Genomic DNA, 17,859 nt, shown 5'->3' on the forward strand with positions numbered 1-17,859 from the left:
ATTTCCGTGAATACCTTCTCTATTGTCATGCTCCCCTGATATTTTTTCAAAAATTTAAAATTTTTCAATTTCAGTGAACACCTCCTCAATTGTCATGCTCTCCCGATAATTTTTCCAAAATTTTGAATTTTCAAATTTCCGTGAATACCTCCTCTATTGTCATGCTCCCCTGATACTTTTTCAAAAATTTTGAATTTTCAAATTTCCGTGAATACCTCCACTATTGTCATGCCCCCCTGATATTTTTTGAAAATTTTGAATTTTTCAATTCCAGTGAATATCTCCTCCATTTTCATGCTCCCCCGATTAATCTTCTCCCAATTAATTAATTGATGAGATTCCCCAATAATAAAAAAATCAATTATAAATAAATGAAAGAATTGAAGAAATTAATTAAATTCATCATTATTACTAATATTTATCATTTTCCAAAAGCATTTCGATGGGAAAATGTTTAAAAAATATATACAGTACATATTTAAGTGGAAAATCAATACTTTGACTATTATATAATCAGTTAAATTTTTTAATAATGATCGTGCGATAATCTATCTTTTAAAAACGCCCTTGAAAAATTTGACCTATTGCCCAGGCTAGATTTGATTTTGATGCAGATTTATTATAAACTTTTAGCAACAACAAATCCGTTATCTATTCGAGGTCATTCCCGATTGCCGATTTTTTTTTAATTGACGGGGTATATTACGATACGATAACGCCTTGCTGTCTAGTATCAATCTACGTTTTGCAAATAACATCCAAAGATCCGCAATAAGTAATCATGAATATTGTAATTATTTTAGGAGTCTTTCTGTGTTTATTACAACCATCTCTCCAAATCCCGAAGATTGGTAAGCCCGAAATTATTTAACGCACCCAATTTTTTATATTAACCAAAAATTCAGAATTCATTCGCAATAATTTCAGCAGAAATAAACCATCAAGTGTTAAACCAGAAGAGACTCTGGTAATAAATAAATATTTTGTTTATTTAATTTTTAAATAATACATGAGACTTATGATTTTTTATTGATTTTTATATAATGAATAAAAATACCAATTTTTTATGAATATTTGCGGTTATTTATATGGATTTCAGGATAATTGCAATTTCAATTGTTATTGTTTTTTCAATATTTTAATTATTATTCAGAGGGAGACTGCAGCAATCGCGACATCACGAGAGAAATGGACGGCTGTCATGTCATAGATTGTACAGGACCAGATGTTTTAATTACGCCGTAAGTACCTGCGTAAATTAAAATGCTTAATCATCGTTAATTAAAAAAATGTTAATGTTTATTTACAGCTGTGCTATACCAATGATAAATTGCCTGCCTCCTAAGAAATTCTCTTTTACACCCTACGATCACTCGAAAGTCTATCCCGAGTGCTGTGAGATATATAAATGCGAATAATAATCAATTATTAAAAATATAATGAATAAAAATTACTGTAATTATGCGATAATCATAAATAATATCACCAATATATGAATAAAATATTATCAATGCCCGATTGTTCTTGATTTTTGTTAATAAAAATAATTATTTGAACTTACCATTCCGCTTTTAATTATTTCTTCCTTTTCCCCGATTCAATAATCGGATTAATAATTAATAACAAATAATAAATAATGAGTGAAACGAAAAAGGGAGAGAATTAAATTCCAGATTTAATAACAATATTTAATTATATTATCATTAATTTGTATTTTCAATGACACTTGTACAGAGAATATTACCCGGCGATAATTGGACATTGAGATTACAATTACGAGTGAGACACTGATGAATAATATAACAATAACAATGAGCGGAACAATAATTTTGAAATTATTCATTTGATCCGACTCATGATTTTTAAGTCTCACTCACTTCTCGCCTGTAAACAATTTGATAAACAATTCCAGTAATTAATTATTGTGTATTCATTACGTCAATTATGTTCGTAGTGGTGATCCATTTGTTTATTCCTCTTACAACATTGCATAAAGCGTAAGCAATTATTTAATTTGCATTTTGATTTATTTTTATTTAAATAAAGAGGAAAATCCCTCAATAATTGACTTACACCTGCCAAGCTTGTACACTAGGTCCGTTGTACTCATTTATATTGTTCACATTATCTGAAATTAATTTCAATCTTTCATTAATTATCATCAAGTTATTCATTAGTCCCGGGGAAATCACTAGCGCCGCTGGTGGCGCTGCAATCGCTAGCATAATCGTTTTCCCGCGTAATAAAATGATTATATTACGCGGCAAAACGTAATTAAATTTTAAATATAATTCAATCAGTCAATTTGGGGTGCACGTGTAAATGATTTAATAAGAACAATTAAAAGTGACGGAGAGGAAAATTTATATTTAATTTATACCTGCAGGTGTGTAAGTCTCATGGACATTCCCTTGAATTTGAGATTTCTGGAAATGCAGATCCTCGTAGTATCCGTAAACAACGAGGAACAGGTGGCATTCGATAACTAAAATATTCCATGAAATATTCTCCATGAATTAATTTTTTTTATAAACAAATCATCAATTCGAGTAACACATAACTACACACAGCGGACAATTAAAATATTTTACACAGTCTTATGAGGATTTTATGGATGACAATTTAAGGTTTAACTAGATAAAAGAGATTTTTAATTTATGACTTATGATCAATTACGCGACCTACTGCGCACTCCGTGCGCCGAATTTGAATTTGGCGGTTCGACTCGGCCAATGAGGAATTAGTCCTACGCGTTTCGAGATATTTCGACTCGGGCGAACTTCATTTTTGTTTTTCTATTCTCATAATACGGAATTTCATGCATTTTTATTAACTATTGGATTAACTTAATTGTTATTATCTCGCAATTTTTCAGGGATTCCATTAATTTGTTTGAAATTCATTTATAAACATTTCGTTATATGCAAAATTTTGCATAAGATTGTGTAAATTATTTTTATCATTTTTTGTGTGCGACCTACATCAAGACACTTACAAAATCAACACTAAAATTAAATTAAGACGTCGTAATTAATTTAAATAAAAACCTCGGAAGTTCTTCATTCCGTTTTCAGTCCTCCTCAGGTCAAAGATTTATTTCCATTTATTTCAAGATTTTTTTCACTTGAATTTACCAAAAATCGTGTGACTCCCCCTTTTTTTTATAATAAATTAATTGAACCTCCAGTTTTATCCAATTAATTACTATTTACTGCAGGAATAAATATACATACATACATTGAGACATCGAAGAAAAATCGCATACCGCGATTTTTTATTCAATTATTGTATCCATATAAAACATTGAATGATTACAGCTCTTCCATTCGGATGCAACAAAAAAACATTTATTGATGATTGAATCATTGTATATTGAAATGCTTTGTAACGAGTGTCTGTTTGATGTTTGTGTTGAGTTTGTCTGTGTTGATATTTTCATGTGTTTGATCGTATTATCAAATAATAAATAAATACTTACAGAGCATCAGTAGTAAAAAGAGAAAAAGTGCGAATTTTATGCCACCAGATATTCCAGGGAATGCAAATATCGTCAATGGTAATGGAATAAAATATACAAGTGCTGATACATCTAGGCAGATCCATGGAAACATTAGCGACGGATTTTTCTGAAAAAATTTTGCAAAATTATCAATTGTGTCAAAAATTTATCGATTTCTCTCGCGAAATCGTAAACCGAAGTCGTTTTTAACCGATATCTCAGAATTGAAGGAAGATAACGATATTCTCATAATGACCTTTTTTGTCGCTCTCTTTTTTCTCTATAAAAAATGTTTTCACAAAAAATTCGGTATATCCGTTCAATTCCGAGATATTGGGTAAAAACTGGCATCGAAAAAAATTCACTCACTCTAGTTTACGATTTCGTTATTTATTATTCAATAAAAATTATTAAACAATTCACGTAATTACACCCGGACAAGTGTCTCATGGATTATTTTTCCATTTATCATGTTTAATTGTATTAAATAATTTTTATTGATTTTTTTTTACCGATGAGTATTACCTGTCGCACTCCGATTATCAGTAGACAACTTATCATTATAATTACGATGATGGCTGCAATCGCCACGACGTCGAGATAATTAATGAAATTAATAATTAGTTCGTTGACCTTATCGTCCTCAATACGCATGGCGGATACCATTTTTGTTGTAGTTCTTTCGAAAGATATGTAACTACTGATGCACATGAGCTGAGGATCAAATATATAATATCAAAAATAAAATATTTAAGAAGCTGTCAAACGACAAAAAATAAACCATAAGATAACATTTAAACAATAACAAATTGTTAATATAAATACGAATTGACGATTTTTTTAATCAAAAATTTTGTCAATCTTTTGGATAAATGGAAATTTTTGTGATTGCAAAAGTTATCAATTGACAGATCGTCAATAAATAAATACAGATATTGGGAAAGATAATAATAATTGATAATCTCGCAATTGTTGTAATCACTAATGAAAACTTTTGCTTACGATTCTTAGAAATCCTAGAATTTGAATTCCAGTTTCTCGGGAGATGCAGCAGCAACATGTCAGGGGTTTAAGTGCTGACTGAAAATTCAGATGATGAGTTTTTTTGAAAAATTGATGGCTCAAATAATTATTTAACATCCGCGAAATTGTTGTCATTCCCCCAAAAGATCGTACGAAAAATAAACAAAATTAAATTTCCAAAGAAAATATGAATAAATGATAACAGAAAATAAATTTCTGATAAATAAATAATCTCAGTAAAAATAATCTTTAGTAATTGAATCCTGCGAGATGACCCGGGATAGTTTACATTGTTTATAACAATTCCAGGAATAGAAACAAAATATTCACTTGCGTTATATATTTTGAATTTCATTCCGATTATTCAATCGCGATGAATTAATTAATATATAATATAATTATAATATTAATATAATGAATTTTTGCGAGATTATTTTTCCAGGTTGAAAGATCATCTATAAATTATTGAAATATTTAAAAAATATCGGTATGACCTGACGAATATTGAAAGTAATTGTCGCCATCCACGATTGGTTCACATTCATTTTTTCTTCAATTATCTGCACTCGTTGTTAAAAAACGGATTGCACAGCCTGAAAAAAGAAAAAATTCAAACTCACTCCCAATTCCGCGGAAAAACACTAATTAACAAATTGAGACGCGTAAATGAGGTACGTGTTACGAAAGGAATTGAAGTATTGATGAATTTATCGATTGGATAATTAATGATTAAATTTCGAGAGATGAGAGGAGCGTCGCGACTTCTAGAAGAGATTCAGAAAAATTTGTTAATGGAGGAGTTGACGTTCTGCCAGCGATGCGCATGCGTATTTCCTCAGGTTTTATGCACTAAATCGATAAACCGGAGATTATACTTCTGCCAAAATTAGAAATATTGATACACACATGCGTACGCATTCAATTCTCTTCCCAAAAAACCAAAATGATTCATCCCAATAATTATAATAAAACCGATAAAAATATTGTTAATAAAAAATTGATGAAATATTTTTTTCAATTAAAATATGTTCTATAAATCATATTTATGTACATGATGATTTTTAATCTGCGAACTAGGCAATTTGATTCTGAGAAAAAATATTTCCATTCGTTAATGCAAAATACTGAATTTTTATTATTTTTGCGAAGGTCATACTGACCATAAACTAATTGAAATTCTTTCAATACTCAGTCATTACTCAGTACAGATAATAATATGGAGAGTACAAATAAAAATTATTTGCATAATTATCAAGAGTCGAAATTACACGTCTGGTTTTTCTGCTGGATTATTTAAAAATTAATTCTGGGAATAGGAAAATGAGCATTTGAGTTTTCCGGAGGAATATATAAACCGCAGCGAAGATTTTTCTCCAGTCCCTCCAAACCATCGAAAATGAAAAGCTCAGTGATTTTTTTAATATCCAGTGCTCTATTGGTCTCTGTGGTAATTAGTTAATTATTTCTGTTAATAAATTAACAATACACCTGCAAGAATTGCATTTCCAGAATTTTCCGGGCGGAAATACCGGAAAGACTTTATACCGGCGTTTCCATCGGAAGAAAAAAATTTAATTAAATTTATTAATTAATCAATCAATAAGTCAATTTTATTTATCGCATAATTTATTGAAAACTCTTCAGGTTCTGGGAGGATTCTTCGAGGATGTACAGAGCACAGCAATTACTTGTCTCACTCAAACCGGCGCGGACTTGGGAAAATTGCTGATGATGTTGAGAGGTCAACAGGTCGTACCTGATGATAAAATAAAATGCTTCGGGGCATGTCTCCTGAAATCCCTAGGAATGGTGAATCAATTTAAATTTCAAAATTTCAACGATTTTCCGGATAAATTCCAAAATCCGGAACTTTAATTATTTAAAAAACTCCCAGTATAACATTATAATCGTAATCAATACAATAATTATTATATTTTCAGATGTCAGGTGGGGGTAATGTTGATAAAAATGCAGCAGCTGCTAAGATACCACTGAACGAACCCAAACGAGATCAGATGATCGCAGCAATCGATCAGTGTTTCGACCAGAGTAAATCGAGCTTGATTAATAATTAATAATTAATCATTGTTGTTTGATAATCGAGGGCAATGAAAACTAGAATTTCTAGTTTTACTAGAACTAGAAAATAATTAGGAGAGCACGAGTGGACGAAATCAATTATCAATCAATTAAATCTCTTTCTGTTGTAAAATATTTAATTGATTAATAATTATCAAGGGAATTTTTAACAAATGGATGGAATAATTTATTCTTGGGTTAAAAAATTGAATGCGGGTGATCAATCTTAATTATTTTTCACAGGAGGAACCAACGAATGTGAGACTGCCTTTGCGATTATGGAATGCCTGCGTACCAATCACGTAAACATTTTTTTATTATTCCAATCCAATTTATTATTTAATTGTATTATTTCTTATTTTTATTTGTTACAGCTCCAGGCATTACCGGCGTTTGGATGAAATCCTGTCTCCAATGGATTGAGTCCGGACGAAGAATTTGAAATTATCAATTTCATAAATTTACGGAAGAATAAAAATCCGAATTTGTTAACTAAAAACTAATTATGGGATAGGAAAAATATAAATAATTGTAAGACGGCACAATGTTTAAGTTAAAATAGATTGTTTATTGTAAATCATCAGGTGTAATAAAATTTTACATCAAATTTATTAACAAATTAAGACTGGAATTCAATAGATTTTTCTATTTTATTCCATTTGTCATGGTTTGTGGTAGAATTAGTACTGAATATAGACTAGCAGTAAATATTACATATTACTATAGTACATTTGTTTAAACAAAATGAATTCTTTGCATTTCAACAGAAAGACTTGACAGTTCCTTGACAGAAACCATACAGTACGTTGTTTAAAAGTCTTGACTTGCACTTCACAGGTTTTGTATAAAAAATAAAAAAATCCACTAGTACGCAAATTTCCATGGGACCCACATATGTACAGAATCACCCACACAAGCTAATCTCTTCTGCTTAGCAGCTGTCGAAGAAGACATGACGCTTCATCTTGGCGCCGTGGTAATACTCGTTGTGTCTCCTGATGCCACTGTAACTGATGGCGATATATCCACACCTTTTGCACTTGAGTCTACCATTGACATGAGAGACATGATGCCGACGCCAGAAAGATCTGCTCAATATCTTGGAGCAGTGGCTGCAGTCGAAGGTGTCCGGCTTCTTCCAGAAGTCCTCCGTATCGACCTTGACACTTGGAGGTGGTGCCAAAAAGGTGCCACTCGAAACCTCCGCCGAGGGTATCTCCATTGCTTCAGGAGATGATGACACATCGAGTGCTGGTGGTTGTGCTGAGACTGCTTGGACTGACGTGTATGACGCCATCCTGTCTAGGCAGGAATCGAAGAGTCTGTTGAAAGATTCGGCACCATTCACGTCAGAAATATCAGGATCCAGGTTGAGAATGTCATCCGGCAGCAGCAGTCCTGGCATGGAGACCAGTTCGAAGTGAGCCAAGATGTCCATATTGTCCTCGAACATCGCCAGAGTCTGGAAGAACAGAACAATATCAGGATGATGATTCGGCGTCGTCTTGGATGATCACCTCCAAGATGTCAATGACATTCATCAGACGAATTGACGATTGAATTACAGAATACATACCTCAGTAGTCACTGGAGCACACGGTAGTCCCGTCATCATTGCCATGTTGAATTATCCAAATTATCACAGGTAAATAACACTTGAAAAATTGACCACTTTTAGCGGAGCACTTTCAAAAACGAGTGATTACACTGAGAATTGACACTCGAGTGACTAATTTTTCGTTAACCCTTAGAACTTTGGCCCCTAAGACCTGTGGCCTTGGGAGTGGGGGTAGGCGGGGGTAGGGCCCGCTCCTACCTGAATGGGCCGTTTATGACCATTACAGTGTTGCAATATCATAATTTGCACACCTACTGATTGAGGGCGTTAAAAGGGCATCATCGTTGTTTTCGGAGAAATGAGTAATTCCCAGAATTCATGAACACGCCACGTGTCACTGGGACCTTCGAATTCATTGCAATTTCTTCGGAATTATTCGGAAAAGGTGCAAACGCTCACGGATTTCTGTTACTAAGTTGAAATGTCGATTTGCTGAATATACATTTGCGGGTGATCCACGCAAAATGGATCTTAATGCAGTGAATTATCGGATGATTATATTGATTATGAAATATTAATTTTAATTTTCAGCTCTGTCTGTGATCACGAGCGCACTCGTCAGAGAGTTCATTATTTCAACGGGAATATACATTTGCGAGTGATCCACGCAAAATAGATCTTAATGAAGTGAATTATCGGATGATTATATTGATTACGAAATATTAATTTTAATTTTCAGCTCTGTCTGTGATCACGAGCGCATTTATTAAAGAGTTCATTATTTCATTGGGAATTCATGAATTTGGATTTGATGAGAAAATACACAAAAATGTTCTTCGGGAAAAGGACGCGTCGGCACACCGTCGGCTAGGGAAATGGCGGGAAAATTTTTCTTGGAAAAGTAGGGGCGGGGAAGGAGGGGGGCGGTGAGCGTCATTCCCCCACTCTTGACAGAATTCGAGGAAAATTTCTCCTGTCAAAACCAAATGTCAATGAATACATATTTTCTAGAAGAAATATTAATTTCCATTAAATATTTCCTTTTTTATTACAATGCTTTAATTGCTAGGTTACAATTCTATTAATTTATTTCTGAAAATATTCAAGACGAGCTCTCAAGAGATCAAAGTTCATTATCAACAAGTCGAAACTTGTCAATACACGTCGGTGCACGCTTGGACATAGTTTCGGTGTTCTTTAGGGCCTGGAAATAATCATTCTGTTGTCATATTTATGACTCGGGTTCAAGCCTGCCAGAAGAATAGTTGAGCACCAGCGATTTTGGGGAATCCCAGAAATACTCCCTCGGCGTGCGTCGTTCCGTGCGAAGTTCTTCCATTCAAGATGTTTTATCTATTCTCGGTAAATGATAAATTGGAACTAATCTCTTCTCTATTTTTTTGTTAACTTAATGATAAACCCAACTAATTCAAATGATTCAGCTCCTGCAGATATTTAGGGATTAACCTAGAGTCCACCAGACAAATTGTTAAATAAAAAAAAACAGATAAGGTAGAATTTTCGATAAATATTTTTCGTGAGAATTGATATTTTCTGCCTAGATGAATTAAATAACTTGATTTAACTGGAAAATCATTTTTTAATGTTCATTAAATTAATTTTCATTTTCATGTTCCTTTCATTGATAATACAGGAATTATTATTATTAAACGAAATTCCCGGTGGATGGCGCCACTGTTCCATCGGCCATTTTTAAATATTGTTTTGTGATTTTTTATTTGTGAGTTGTCAGGTTTTTTGCTCATGTAAACAAGTCGAGATTTTTTTCCCTCCGAGGGGGATTTCCGCGGAAATTATCAGTATCACACTGTGAAAAATCATAACTCTTGCTTTTCTAATAGTGTCAAAAGCCATTCCTTGATTTTCACACCAGAATAAATTGATAAACCAAGATAGTAAAATGGCTGTCGACGTATTGATATCATTCTTACCTTGTGAAGTTATTGAGTACATTCTCGAGAGTGATAATATTAAAATCAAAGATGTCATGAATTTTGCAATGACTTGCAAACATGTGTATAGATCTGTGACAAATAGTAATAAACTTTGGAGGACTAAATTTCTTCAGAGGTGAGGATTTTTTTTTATTGTCATAACCTTCAAAGTTTTTTGGGAAATGTCAAAATATTTATTTCAAATAATTTTTTCCGAAAAAAACAAATAATCGGTTCAATTCAGTATCGAGAGATTAAATTTTATTTTATATTTTACATTGTCTTAAAATGACTCATTCGATGAATACAAGAGTTGACAATCAATTGGCATGTGATTAATAATACATTAACTGCGTATCAGTAAATAGTGATGATTAGCGAAAATATCAGGGGCTCAATGACTAATTTGATAATAAAAATCATTCATATACTCGAATTATCCGATTATTTATAAAGAATACGGATGATAAAAACGTAATTCTCCTCTAGAAATGAGTAATAAATAAATATTCGGGAATTTTTCAACAGAAAAATTAATTCCAGATGTGGATTTTGGATGTTTATATTTTTAGGTGGCCAAATTTGAGAGAAATCTACGAGAAAATGGACAAAGACGAGTACAAAGTGTCAGATTGGATGGAGGAATTCCACAGTTCATTGGAGAGCCGAAAAAAATTGATGGAGGAATTATCAGAAATGTCTGCAAACCACTACAAAAAGCAAGAGATTTCTCACAGCGGTTTGAAGAATTTTCTACCACTTTTTCGTTCTGAATTGGGGGCACATCCAATGGCTTATCACTTCCTCATCGACGAGCTTATCCAATTGGTAGAACGTCCAGTCCTGTAAGTGTTTCATTATTTTAATTATAAAAAAAACATTTGTTCCCGGAAACACTTGATTTAAATGAGTCAATCTTAAAGTTCTATTAACTCAATATCAAAGGATATTAATAAATTCAATTCCCTGAGATAAATAATAAAATAGTTTCAATAAAAATCTAGGGAATGCAACCTGACCCACAAGCATTACGCCTACAAAGTGATAAGATATCTGAGACAATGTTTTCTGGCTGACGAGTGGTCAAAATTCCTAAATCTTCCAGTGGAGTATCAAACTCTGGAGAAAGGGGCTGTCCTTGTATCACAATGGAGTCAACCTGAGAGACGTGTTTCATACAAATACGTTGCCTCGATGTTAGATAATATTGCCGACTACACGAAGCAATTGATCAAGGAGAAATACCCATCCCACCCAATTCTCTCTCAATCACCAGAAACATTGAGCGAGTGGAGGGAAAAAAATATATCGGATAATCAGTGGAGCTCTGGTGATACCAGACAAGTAATGACTGCCCTCTGCGAGGTAATGTTCGATAGAATGATGTTCCATGGAAACAGCGAGATGTATTATTCCTCTGAAAATTCATTCGTCGATCGAGTTTTAGAGAACAGGAGAGGAATTCCTATAACACTTGCTATAGTATTTGAGAGTGCAGCTAGACGATTAGGTGTGCGTTGTGAGGCTGTATCATTTCCCGCTCACTTTCTTCTTCGCTGGAAAGAGAAATATAATGTACCAGAGTCTGAGGAATGCGAGAGTTTCTACATCGATGTATTCAATGGAGGACAGTTCCTGACGAAGAACAGTTGTCCGAGAATAGGTGGAGTATCAAAATGTCCAATTGAAAAATATAATGTTCATAATGGAGCTACAGCAGTGGAGGTAGTCCAGAGAATGGCAAATAATCTCGAAGTCGCTGGCAGACAGAGAACACATTTGAATGGTCGAGCTGCACGTCTGCGTTCTGCTCTGGAGCTTCTCCACTTAGTCCGACCTTACGATACGTCAACAATTCTCCATCTAGCACGATTTTATATTCTTCATCAGATGGATTTAATGGAGCTCGTTCAAGTGTTGAATGATATACAGAAAAATCTTGAATTAACTTCACGTGGACAGGCGACCCACATTCTCCAGATGCTCCATGATTACGAAAAACATATGAAAGTTATTCCAGAGGAAGATCTCAGCCCGAAAATACGTACACCCGAGGTGAAGTACGCTATTGGCATGATAATGAAGCACAGGACTTATGAGTACTCTTGTGTTATCACTGGATGGGATAAAAAATGTGAGGCATCACCCGAATGGATGAATGAAATGGGAATTGACGAGTTGAATGATGGAGCTAATCAACCATTTTATTATTTATTTGTCGACGATGGATCTTCACGATATGCAGCTCAGGAGAATTTAATTGTAGCACCATCACCGAGGTGGGTTAATCACGACGAGGTTGGAAGGTATTTTTATAAATTTTGTGTTGCTTATTATCTGCCGAATGAGGAAAAGGAGAGAGAATATCCAGATGATGGAAAAGTCAGGGACGAGCTCCTAGGGATTCAACAGTGAGAGTGCGTCGTCCCGTAAAGATGATTTATGATTAGAATTGAAAGGGAAATTTTTTTAAATATACCATCGATTGAATTTCCGTGAAACATTTAGAATTAAAATCCCAAAATGTCATCAATGATCAAATGATCGAATGCTGAGTATAAATAATTCAGTGAGTGGTCAGAAATATTATATTAATTGCAAGATTTTTCCTCCATCGATACTATACACTTGAAAATCGACAATGATGAGAAGAGACATATATTTATATTATTTAACATTTACTAGAACTCTCTACATTGCATAATGCTAACAATAAATATTATTACAATATTGATCGTTCGAGACAACTAGTCTGCTCATTGTAAATAGATCTTCTGGATACTTATTTTTAATCATCAACTCAGAACACGAGCGAAATCCATTTGAAATGACAGAACATGTAAATAGAAGTGAAACAATCATTTCTGCATGGAAGTTGAATTAAAAATAATTGTACGCAACATGTAATCAATAATGCAGTTGTGAATTTATTGAAATAACTTAGAAAATTCATCAATATGTTTAATTATAAAAAAAGAAAAGAATTAAATGAAAAAAAAAAAATTGACATGTATTTTTTCTCAGATACTTTCATCGTATTTTCTAATTTATTAACGTTTGAGATTTTTCAGGTTAAATAATAAATAAGGAAAGCATTTCACGTTGAATATTCAATATAATGATGGCTCTGATTAATATTTTTGGCCCAATAATTAATTTTAATCAACATTATTTCCTGGAAATTGGGAATAAATTGCAATACTAACTCGTGAATTTCAGATCTATAGTCTAGAACTTTGTTCCTACCGTCGAAGTACATTTTTAATGACTGAAATGATATATAATACCAAATTAAACATTTTTAAAATAAAGAGATCACGCATGAATTCCTTAACAAAATACTGTTTTGGTACATTGAGAGAATTAGGAGTATTTGATAAGTTCGATTGTAATTTCGTCATTTTCCCTTAACTATCTGCGATAAATTCATTTTCTCTCCTCAGATTTATCAGATGCATTTTGAATCTCATTTTCACTCTGTTTCGTTGATCCTTGACTATTTCTCAAGCTCCTCCTCTGTTCATTTTTCCTTTGAAATGGCGGTGGAACCCAACTAAAATTCACAACATCAGTGGCTAATTCAATTGGAGATTTTGAACACGAGGACGAGGCAATTGCACTTTGCAGAGATCTACGGGACGTTGAAGGATTTGTGTCTCCTTCCAACCACAAATTTCTCTTCAACTTGGCAATACAGACAGCAGCATCTTTCTGTTGCGTTGGAGACAGTCGAAAACTCTCCAGTAGCTGTTCAAAATCGAGAACCTTCTTCCCCATTGTTTCATCAATCCTGTCCCTCCCTGATTCTCCAGGATTAATCTCCAGTCCAGAGAGACTAATTTCCCTTTCACTGGAATTTCCAATATTCTCCTCACAGTCACGTTCCACCCCTTTCTCCTCGATCCTCAGACCTCGGAGGACATCTCCAGGAAGACACTCTGGCCCAACCTGACCATCAGAGCACCTGAGATTGGGGGACGAATGACTCTGAAAGAGTCTCACTATCATGTCTCGATGTTTTTTATCTGCAAATGGCTTTTCACTGCTGGAAGCTCCAATATTGTCATTCCTGGTGGGACCTCTGGGACAGTGGCCTCCAGGGATGTGTGGGGATTTCAATGACGCCTGGGATGGGGATCCATCAAGCATTTCGTTGTATTTGTCCTCGGAGTGGTGCTTATAACAGAGAAGACACGAGCCTGAGTTCCTGTCTTGCATTTCAAACAGATGCAACAGCATTATCTCATCTTCGAGGGGATCAGACGAAAATTTTCGTGTGTCCAGGGCCCTCGCTCCATCCTCTGGGAGAGACTTCAGGGGACTTTTGTGCCAGGGCTTCAGCGATTCAGCTACTTCTACATCGTTTTCACCTGAAAAATCAATAAAGCATCCTTGAAAAATCTGGGAATCATGTTGCGGTAATTTTTATTGCTTGTCCCTTGAGCACCAGAAATCAAAAAATTTCTGAGTTCCTTTGACTTTTCCTTTGCTATTTTAATTAACGAATAGGTCCTTTTTTTTTTCTAGGGGATTTCGAATTTTGGAATCAGGAATGAAATGATTCTTCTATCTTCATGATTTTAACAGGTTTAGGATCATCTGAGGAATTAAAAATTTAATCTCAATGAGTTAAACAGTGAGACTAACGCTGGGAAATAAAATTACCTGTCATCGACTCGTCCACATCATTCTCATCGTTAAAATTTTCGTCCATCAGCCCAAGATTTAACTCCTCGTTTTCACAATCTTCAAGGTAAATATCGTGTTCGCTAATTTCCTAGAGATAAAATAAATCGATAATAAATAGCAAATCGTACTTTATAAATGAAATAATTATTGAAATGATTATTTAAACACTTACGCCACTTTCACTACTGGAGCTAGAGGACAGATGTTGCCGCAAAGTTTGTACGAATAATAGAGAATTTTCATTTTGTGACTTGTTTGAAGGATTAGAAACAACTGGTGAATTTTGATCGATTGAAACATCAGACTTGGGTGAGCAGACGTTGATACTTTGAGGTAGAGTGAGGGATAAATTATCCCCCTGGCAGTGTTGCCTCCTCAGGCCATTCGGGGTTGTAATTTCAGACTGCGTTATGCCATTGAGAACACTCTCAATAGACCTAGAGCCCCTCGGAGAGCTGTAGAAATTTTCTGTCAATGCATCCGTCGAGTGAATAATCTCATTGCTATCATTATCAACTCCCTCTTGAGTCTGGGGTTGATGGGATGGGGTTGTGACACCAGCACCCCGAGTAGCTGTCACTGTATTTCGAGAAATTTCGATGGCCAGCCTCTCTTTCAAATCATTAATCTGCGTTGCATATTGATTCTGTACAGTAACTAATTGACTTATGTACCACTGCTGATCTCTGCAGCGTTGATAAAATGTTGGAGGCCGAACTTGGAATCTCAGAATTAAAGTATCGAGATCAGTATTCAAATATCCCTCAGTGGCGAGAAGATCGAGCCTGAAGAATCTATTGTAACCCCAACATTCACCGATCTCAAAATCCGAGGCGAATTCTCGTACGATGTTCTTGGATGTGTCTCTCGAGCCTTGGTGAATCATTTCCACTCTATATTCGTACCTGAGACAAAAAATTTGGCATAATTTTCATAAATAAATCATTGAAGCCTACATACACTGCATTACTCTAACAAATATTTCGAGGACGATGTGGTGTTAAATATTTTACATAGTATCATTGAAAAATAGAAAATATTTTTCATGAAAAAATCTTCTTGGCGACTGATTTTATTATCGGATGGTTGTCAAGCTGCGGATTCCCATTTTCTATCAGAAGAAATGGCTTGCCAAGTGGCTTACCGCACTGGAAATATCCCAAGCTTTCTACTTACACCACATCCCAAAATTCCTAGTGGCATACCAGGTAGAACTATTTTTAAAATGCACGTAAAAAAATTCAACAAAGAAATTTCAATCGCTCGATTTTGCTGATAAATAGACGAATGAAGAAAAAGCTCACTTGGAAGTTTCAGGAAGTCCAGCACTGAGTTCCAAAAAAACAGAGAGATAATTGCCCCGGACAACGCCATTTCCATCTGGATAAACTTTGAGCCTCCAGCATAGGCCATTGACATGAAGTGGCGCGGAGTAAACGGGATCAGCTTTGAGTTGCAATTGCGTAAAATTTTGCATGACAAATGTCGCTGAGTCGTAACCAGGAACAATTTCACTGTGAAAATCAGCTGGCACCGGAGCTGTTACGAAACTGGTCATTGGCTTCTTCCTGACCTGATGAATCATCCTAGATAATTCGGAGCTCTTGACGATTAGCTCAGACCTTGTGCACGTGTGTAGTTGATGCTCAATCTCTTGGAGGAGAGCCTCGAGCTGCTCTGACTCCAATGTTAATGAATTTTTTTGGCCCATCAGGGTGAGTAGTTTGGCCTTGAGCTGTGAATCCAATCGAGCTATCATAAGTTCAACTGCATTTCTTATCTCACGAACTCTCTCGTCTTTAGCAGCTCGAACGCACTCAACATTTCGTTCAACTTCTTGAACTAAACTGACTAGCTCCATGAGTCTTCTCTTCAATTGACCAACTTCTCCACTTATCTGCGTCACATGCTGCTCATAAACTTCCTCGAGGGGTTTGAATGTGTGTCCAGAGTGGGTTCCACCCCAGAGGGCACATTGATGACAGATACATCGTCCACAGGTCCAGCAATAAACTGATAATTTTTCTCTGTGAACTGAACACCTAAAAGTACAAATTTACATTTTATAAATAGAGATTTATCATAATTACAGACAGATTGCAATTTTTTAAATGAATTAATTGATTAGATTGGCGATTCGTTGAATTCCCCAGATCTTTATTTATCTCAATCTCTCGTCACCTGTCTCGTGACTCATCGAATCTTGGATTCGTTAATCCAGTGGCTTGGAGTGTATCCAATTGCTGGGTGACCTCCTCCACCCACCGACAATTTACTAATTCGTGCAAGTGCAAAGATGCACGACAGTGTGGACACTGCGATCTCTGTTCTGTTAACCATCTCCTAATGCATGTGTAGCAGCATAATTTACTGCAGTGTGGACACAAATGTGCGTCCCTCAATTTTTCCATGCAAATGAAGCATCTAAATACCTCAGCCAATGACTGAAATAATAAAAAACAAAATTTTTATTTGCATTATCTAAAAGGCTCTCATGATTTCGTTTTATTTTTTCACGTGCATTAGAAATACTAGAATTGTTTTAGATACCAGAAAAAAAAAATGAAAAATGGGGAAATTTATAATTATTTATCATTTTTTTAATTGGGAAAGAATTTTTTTTTTTAGGCTGGCGGGTTAAAAAAATATTTTAATTCATTCAGAGAAAATTGGGGACAGTTTTTTATTTGGAGTTTGTTCTCTTGAATGTTATAAAAATAATAAATAATTCTAACCTCGACACTGTGTTCGTCTGCTGTGACACGAGCATTGGAGATGCTGTGATCTCTGTTGGCCATTTTTTTGATAATTTTGATAAAGATCCTTGACAATTTAATCGAACATTTTCACTTGTTTTTCCTTCTAGTCCTATTTTTCCGAGTATTGAGACATTTTTAGGCAATTGCAGGGGTTTTTAACACTCAAAGAGTCTTTTGTTCATTGACAGGTATGCGCGAGTGGAGAAATGGGATGTACAAATTTTTTGGCGGGATTTCCAGAAATATTTGAATTGTGAGTTCATACTGTTTTTATCAAATAAAATTCATTAGACACTC

At 34.6% G+C, this 17,859-nt stretch overlaps 4 protein-coding genes across 9 annotated transcripts; 2 read left to right on the forward strand and 2 right to left on the reverse strand.

The window, feature by feature from the left end:
• Positions 1-1,719: 1,719 nt before the first annotated feature.
• LOC105262948 (uncharacterized) lies at positions 1,720-5,320 on the reverse strand. 5 transcript variants are annotated; one of them, XM_011298859.1, is made up of 7 exons: positions 5,198-5,320; positions 5,017-5,115; positions 4,502-4,579; positions 4,025-4,213; positions 3,479-3,626; positions 2,381-2,485; positions 1,720-2,128 (listed from the first exon to the last, which is right to left on the reverse strand). In XM_011298859.1, exons 2-7 carry the CDS (start codon positions 5,065-5,067, stop codon positions 2,070-2,072), a joined length of 630 nt encoding a protein of 209 aa, XP_011297161.1. In that variant the 5' UTR covers positions 5,068-5,115; positions 5,198-5,320; the 3' UTR covers positions 1,720-2,069. The 5 variants fall into 5 exon arrangements, 4 of the variants coding, with proteins under 4 accessions (XP_011297161.1, XP_011297162.1, XP_011297160.1 ...); XM_011298860.1 differs by having other exon boundaries at positions 5,205-5,319; XM_011298858.1 differs by having other exon boundaries at positions 5,017-5,320.
• A 593-nt stretch (positions 5,321-5,913) lies between these two features.
• Positions 5,914-7,136, forward strand: LOC105262950 (Odorant-binding protein 56h). Its single transcript, XM_011298861.1, has 5 exons — positions 5,914-5,969; positions 6,167-6,331; positions 6,463-6,571; positions 6,845-6,903; positions 6,976-7,136. Exons 1-5 carry the CDS (start codon positions 5,919-5,921, stop codon positions 7,000-7,002), a joined length of 411 nt encoding a protein of 136 aa, XP_011297163.1. The 5' UTR covers positions 5,914-5,918; the 3' UTR covers positions 7,003-7,136.
• Positions 7,137-9,887: 2,751 nt separating this feature from the next.
• On the forward strand, positions 9,888-13,102 carry LOC105262951 (F-box only protein 21-like). Its single transcript, XM_011298862.1, has 3 exons — positions 9,888-10,250; positions 10,687-10,959; positions 11,119-13,102. The coding sequence occupies exons 1-3, from the start codon at positions 10,081-10,083 to the stop codon at positions 12,527-12,529; spliced, it is 1,854 nt and encodes a 617-aa protein (XP_011297164.1). The 5' UTR covers positions 9,888-10,080; the 3' UTR covers positions 12,530-13,102.
• A 110-nt stretch (positions 13,103-13,212) lies between these two features.
• LOC105262952 (E3 ubiquitin-protein ligase TRIM37) lies at positions 13,213-17,793 on the reverse strand. Of its 2 annotated transcripts, XR_891870.1 has the most exons (7): positions 17,539-17,793; positions 16,985-17,247; positions 16,108-16,845; positions 14,976-15,708; positions 14,780-14,891; positions 14,562-14,713; positions 14,397-14,484 (listed from the first exon to the last, which is right to left on the reverse strand). XR_891870.1 is itself a non-coding variant. In XM_011298863.1 (6 exons), the coding sequence occupies exons 1-6, from the start codon at positions 17,599-17,601 to the stop codon at positions 13,541-13,543; spliced, it is 2,853 nt and encodes a 950-aa protein (XP_011297165.1). In that variant the 5' UTR covers positions 17,602-17,787; the 3' UTR covers positions 13,213-13,540. The 2 variants fall into 2 exon arrangements, 1 of the variants encoding a protein (XP_011297165.1); XM_011298863.1 differs by lacking the exon at positions 14,562-14,713 and having other exon boundaries at positions 13,213-14,484; positions 17,539-17,787.
• Positions 17,794-17,859: the final 66 nt, after the last annotated feature.

The sequence above is a fragment of the Fopius arisanus genome, unplaced genomic scaffold, assembly GCF_000806365.1.
Source record: "Fopius arisanus strain USDA-PBARC FA_bdor unplaced genomic scaffold, ASM80636v1 scaffold00012, whole genome shotgun sequence".
Taxonomy (NCBI): Eukaryota; Metazoa; Arthropoda; class Insecta; order Hymenoptera; family Braconidae; genus Fopius; species Fopius arisanus.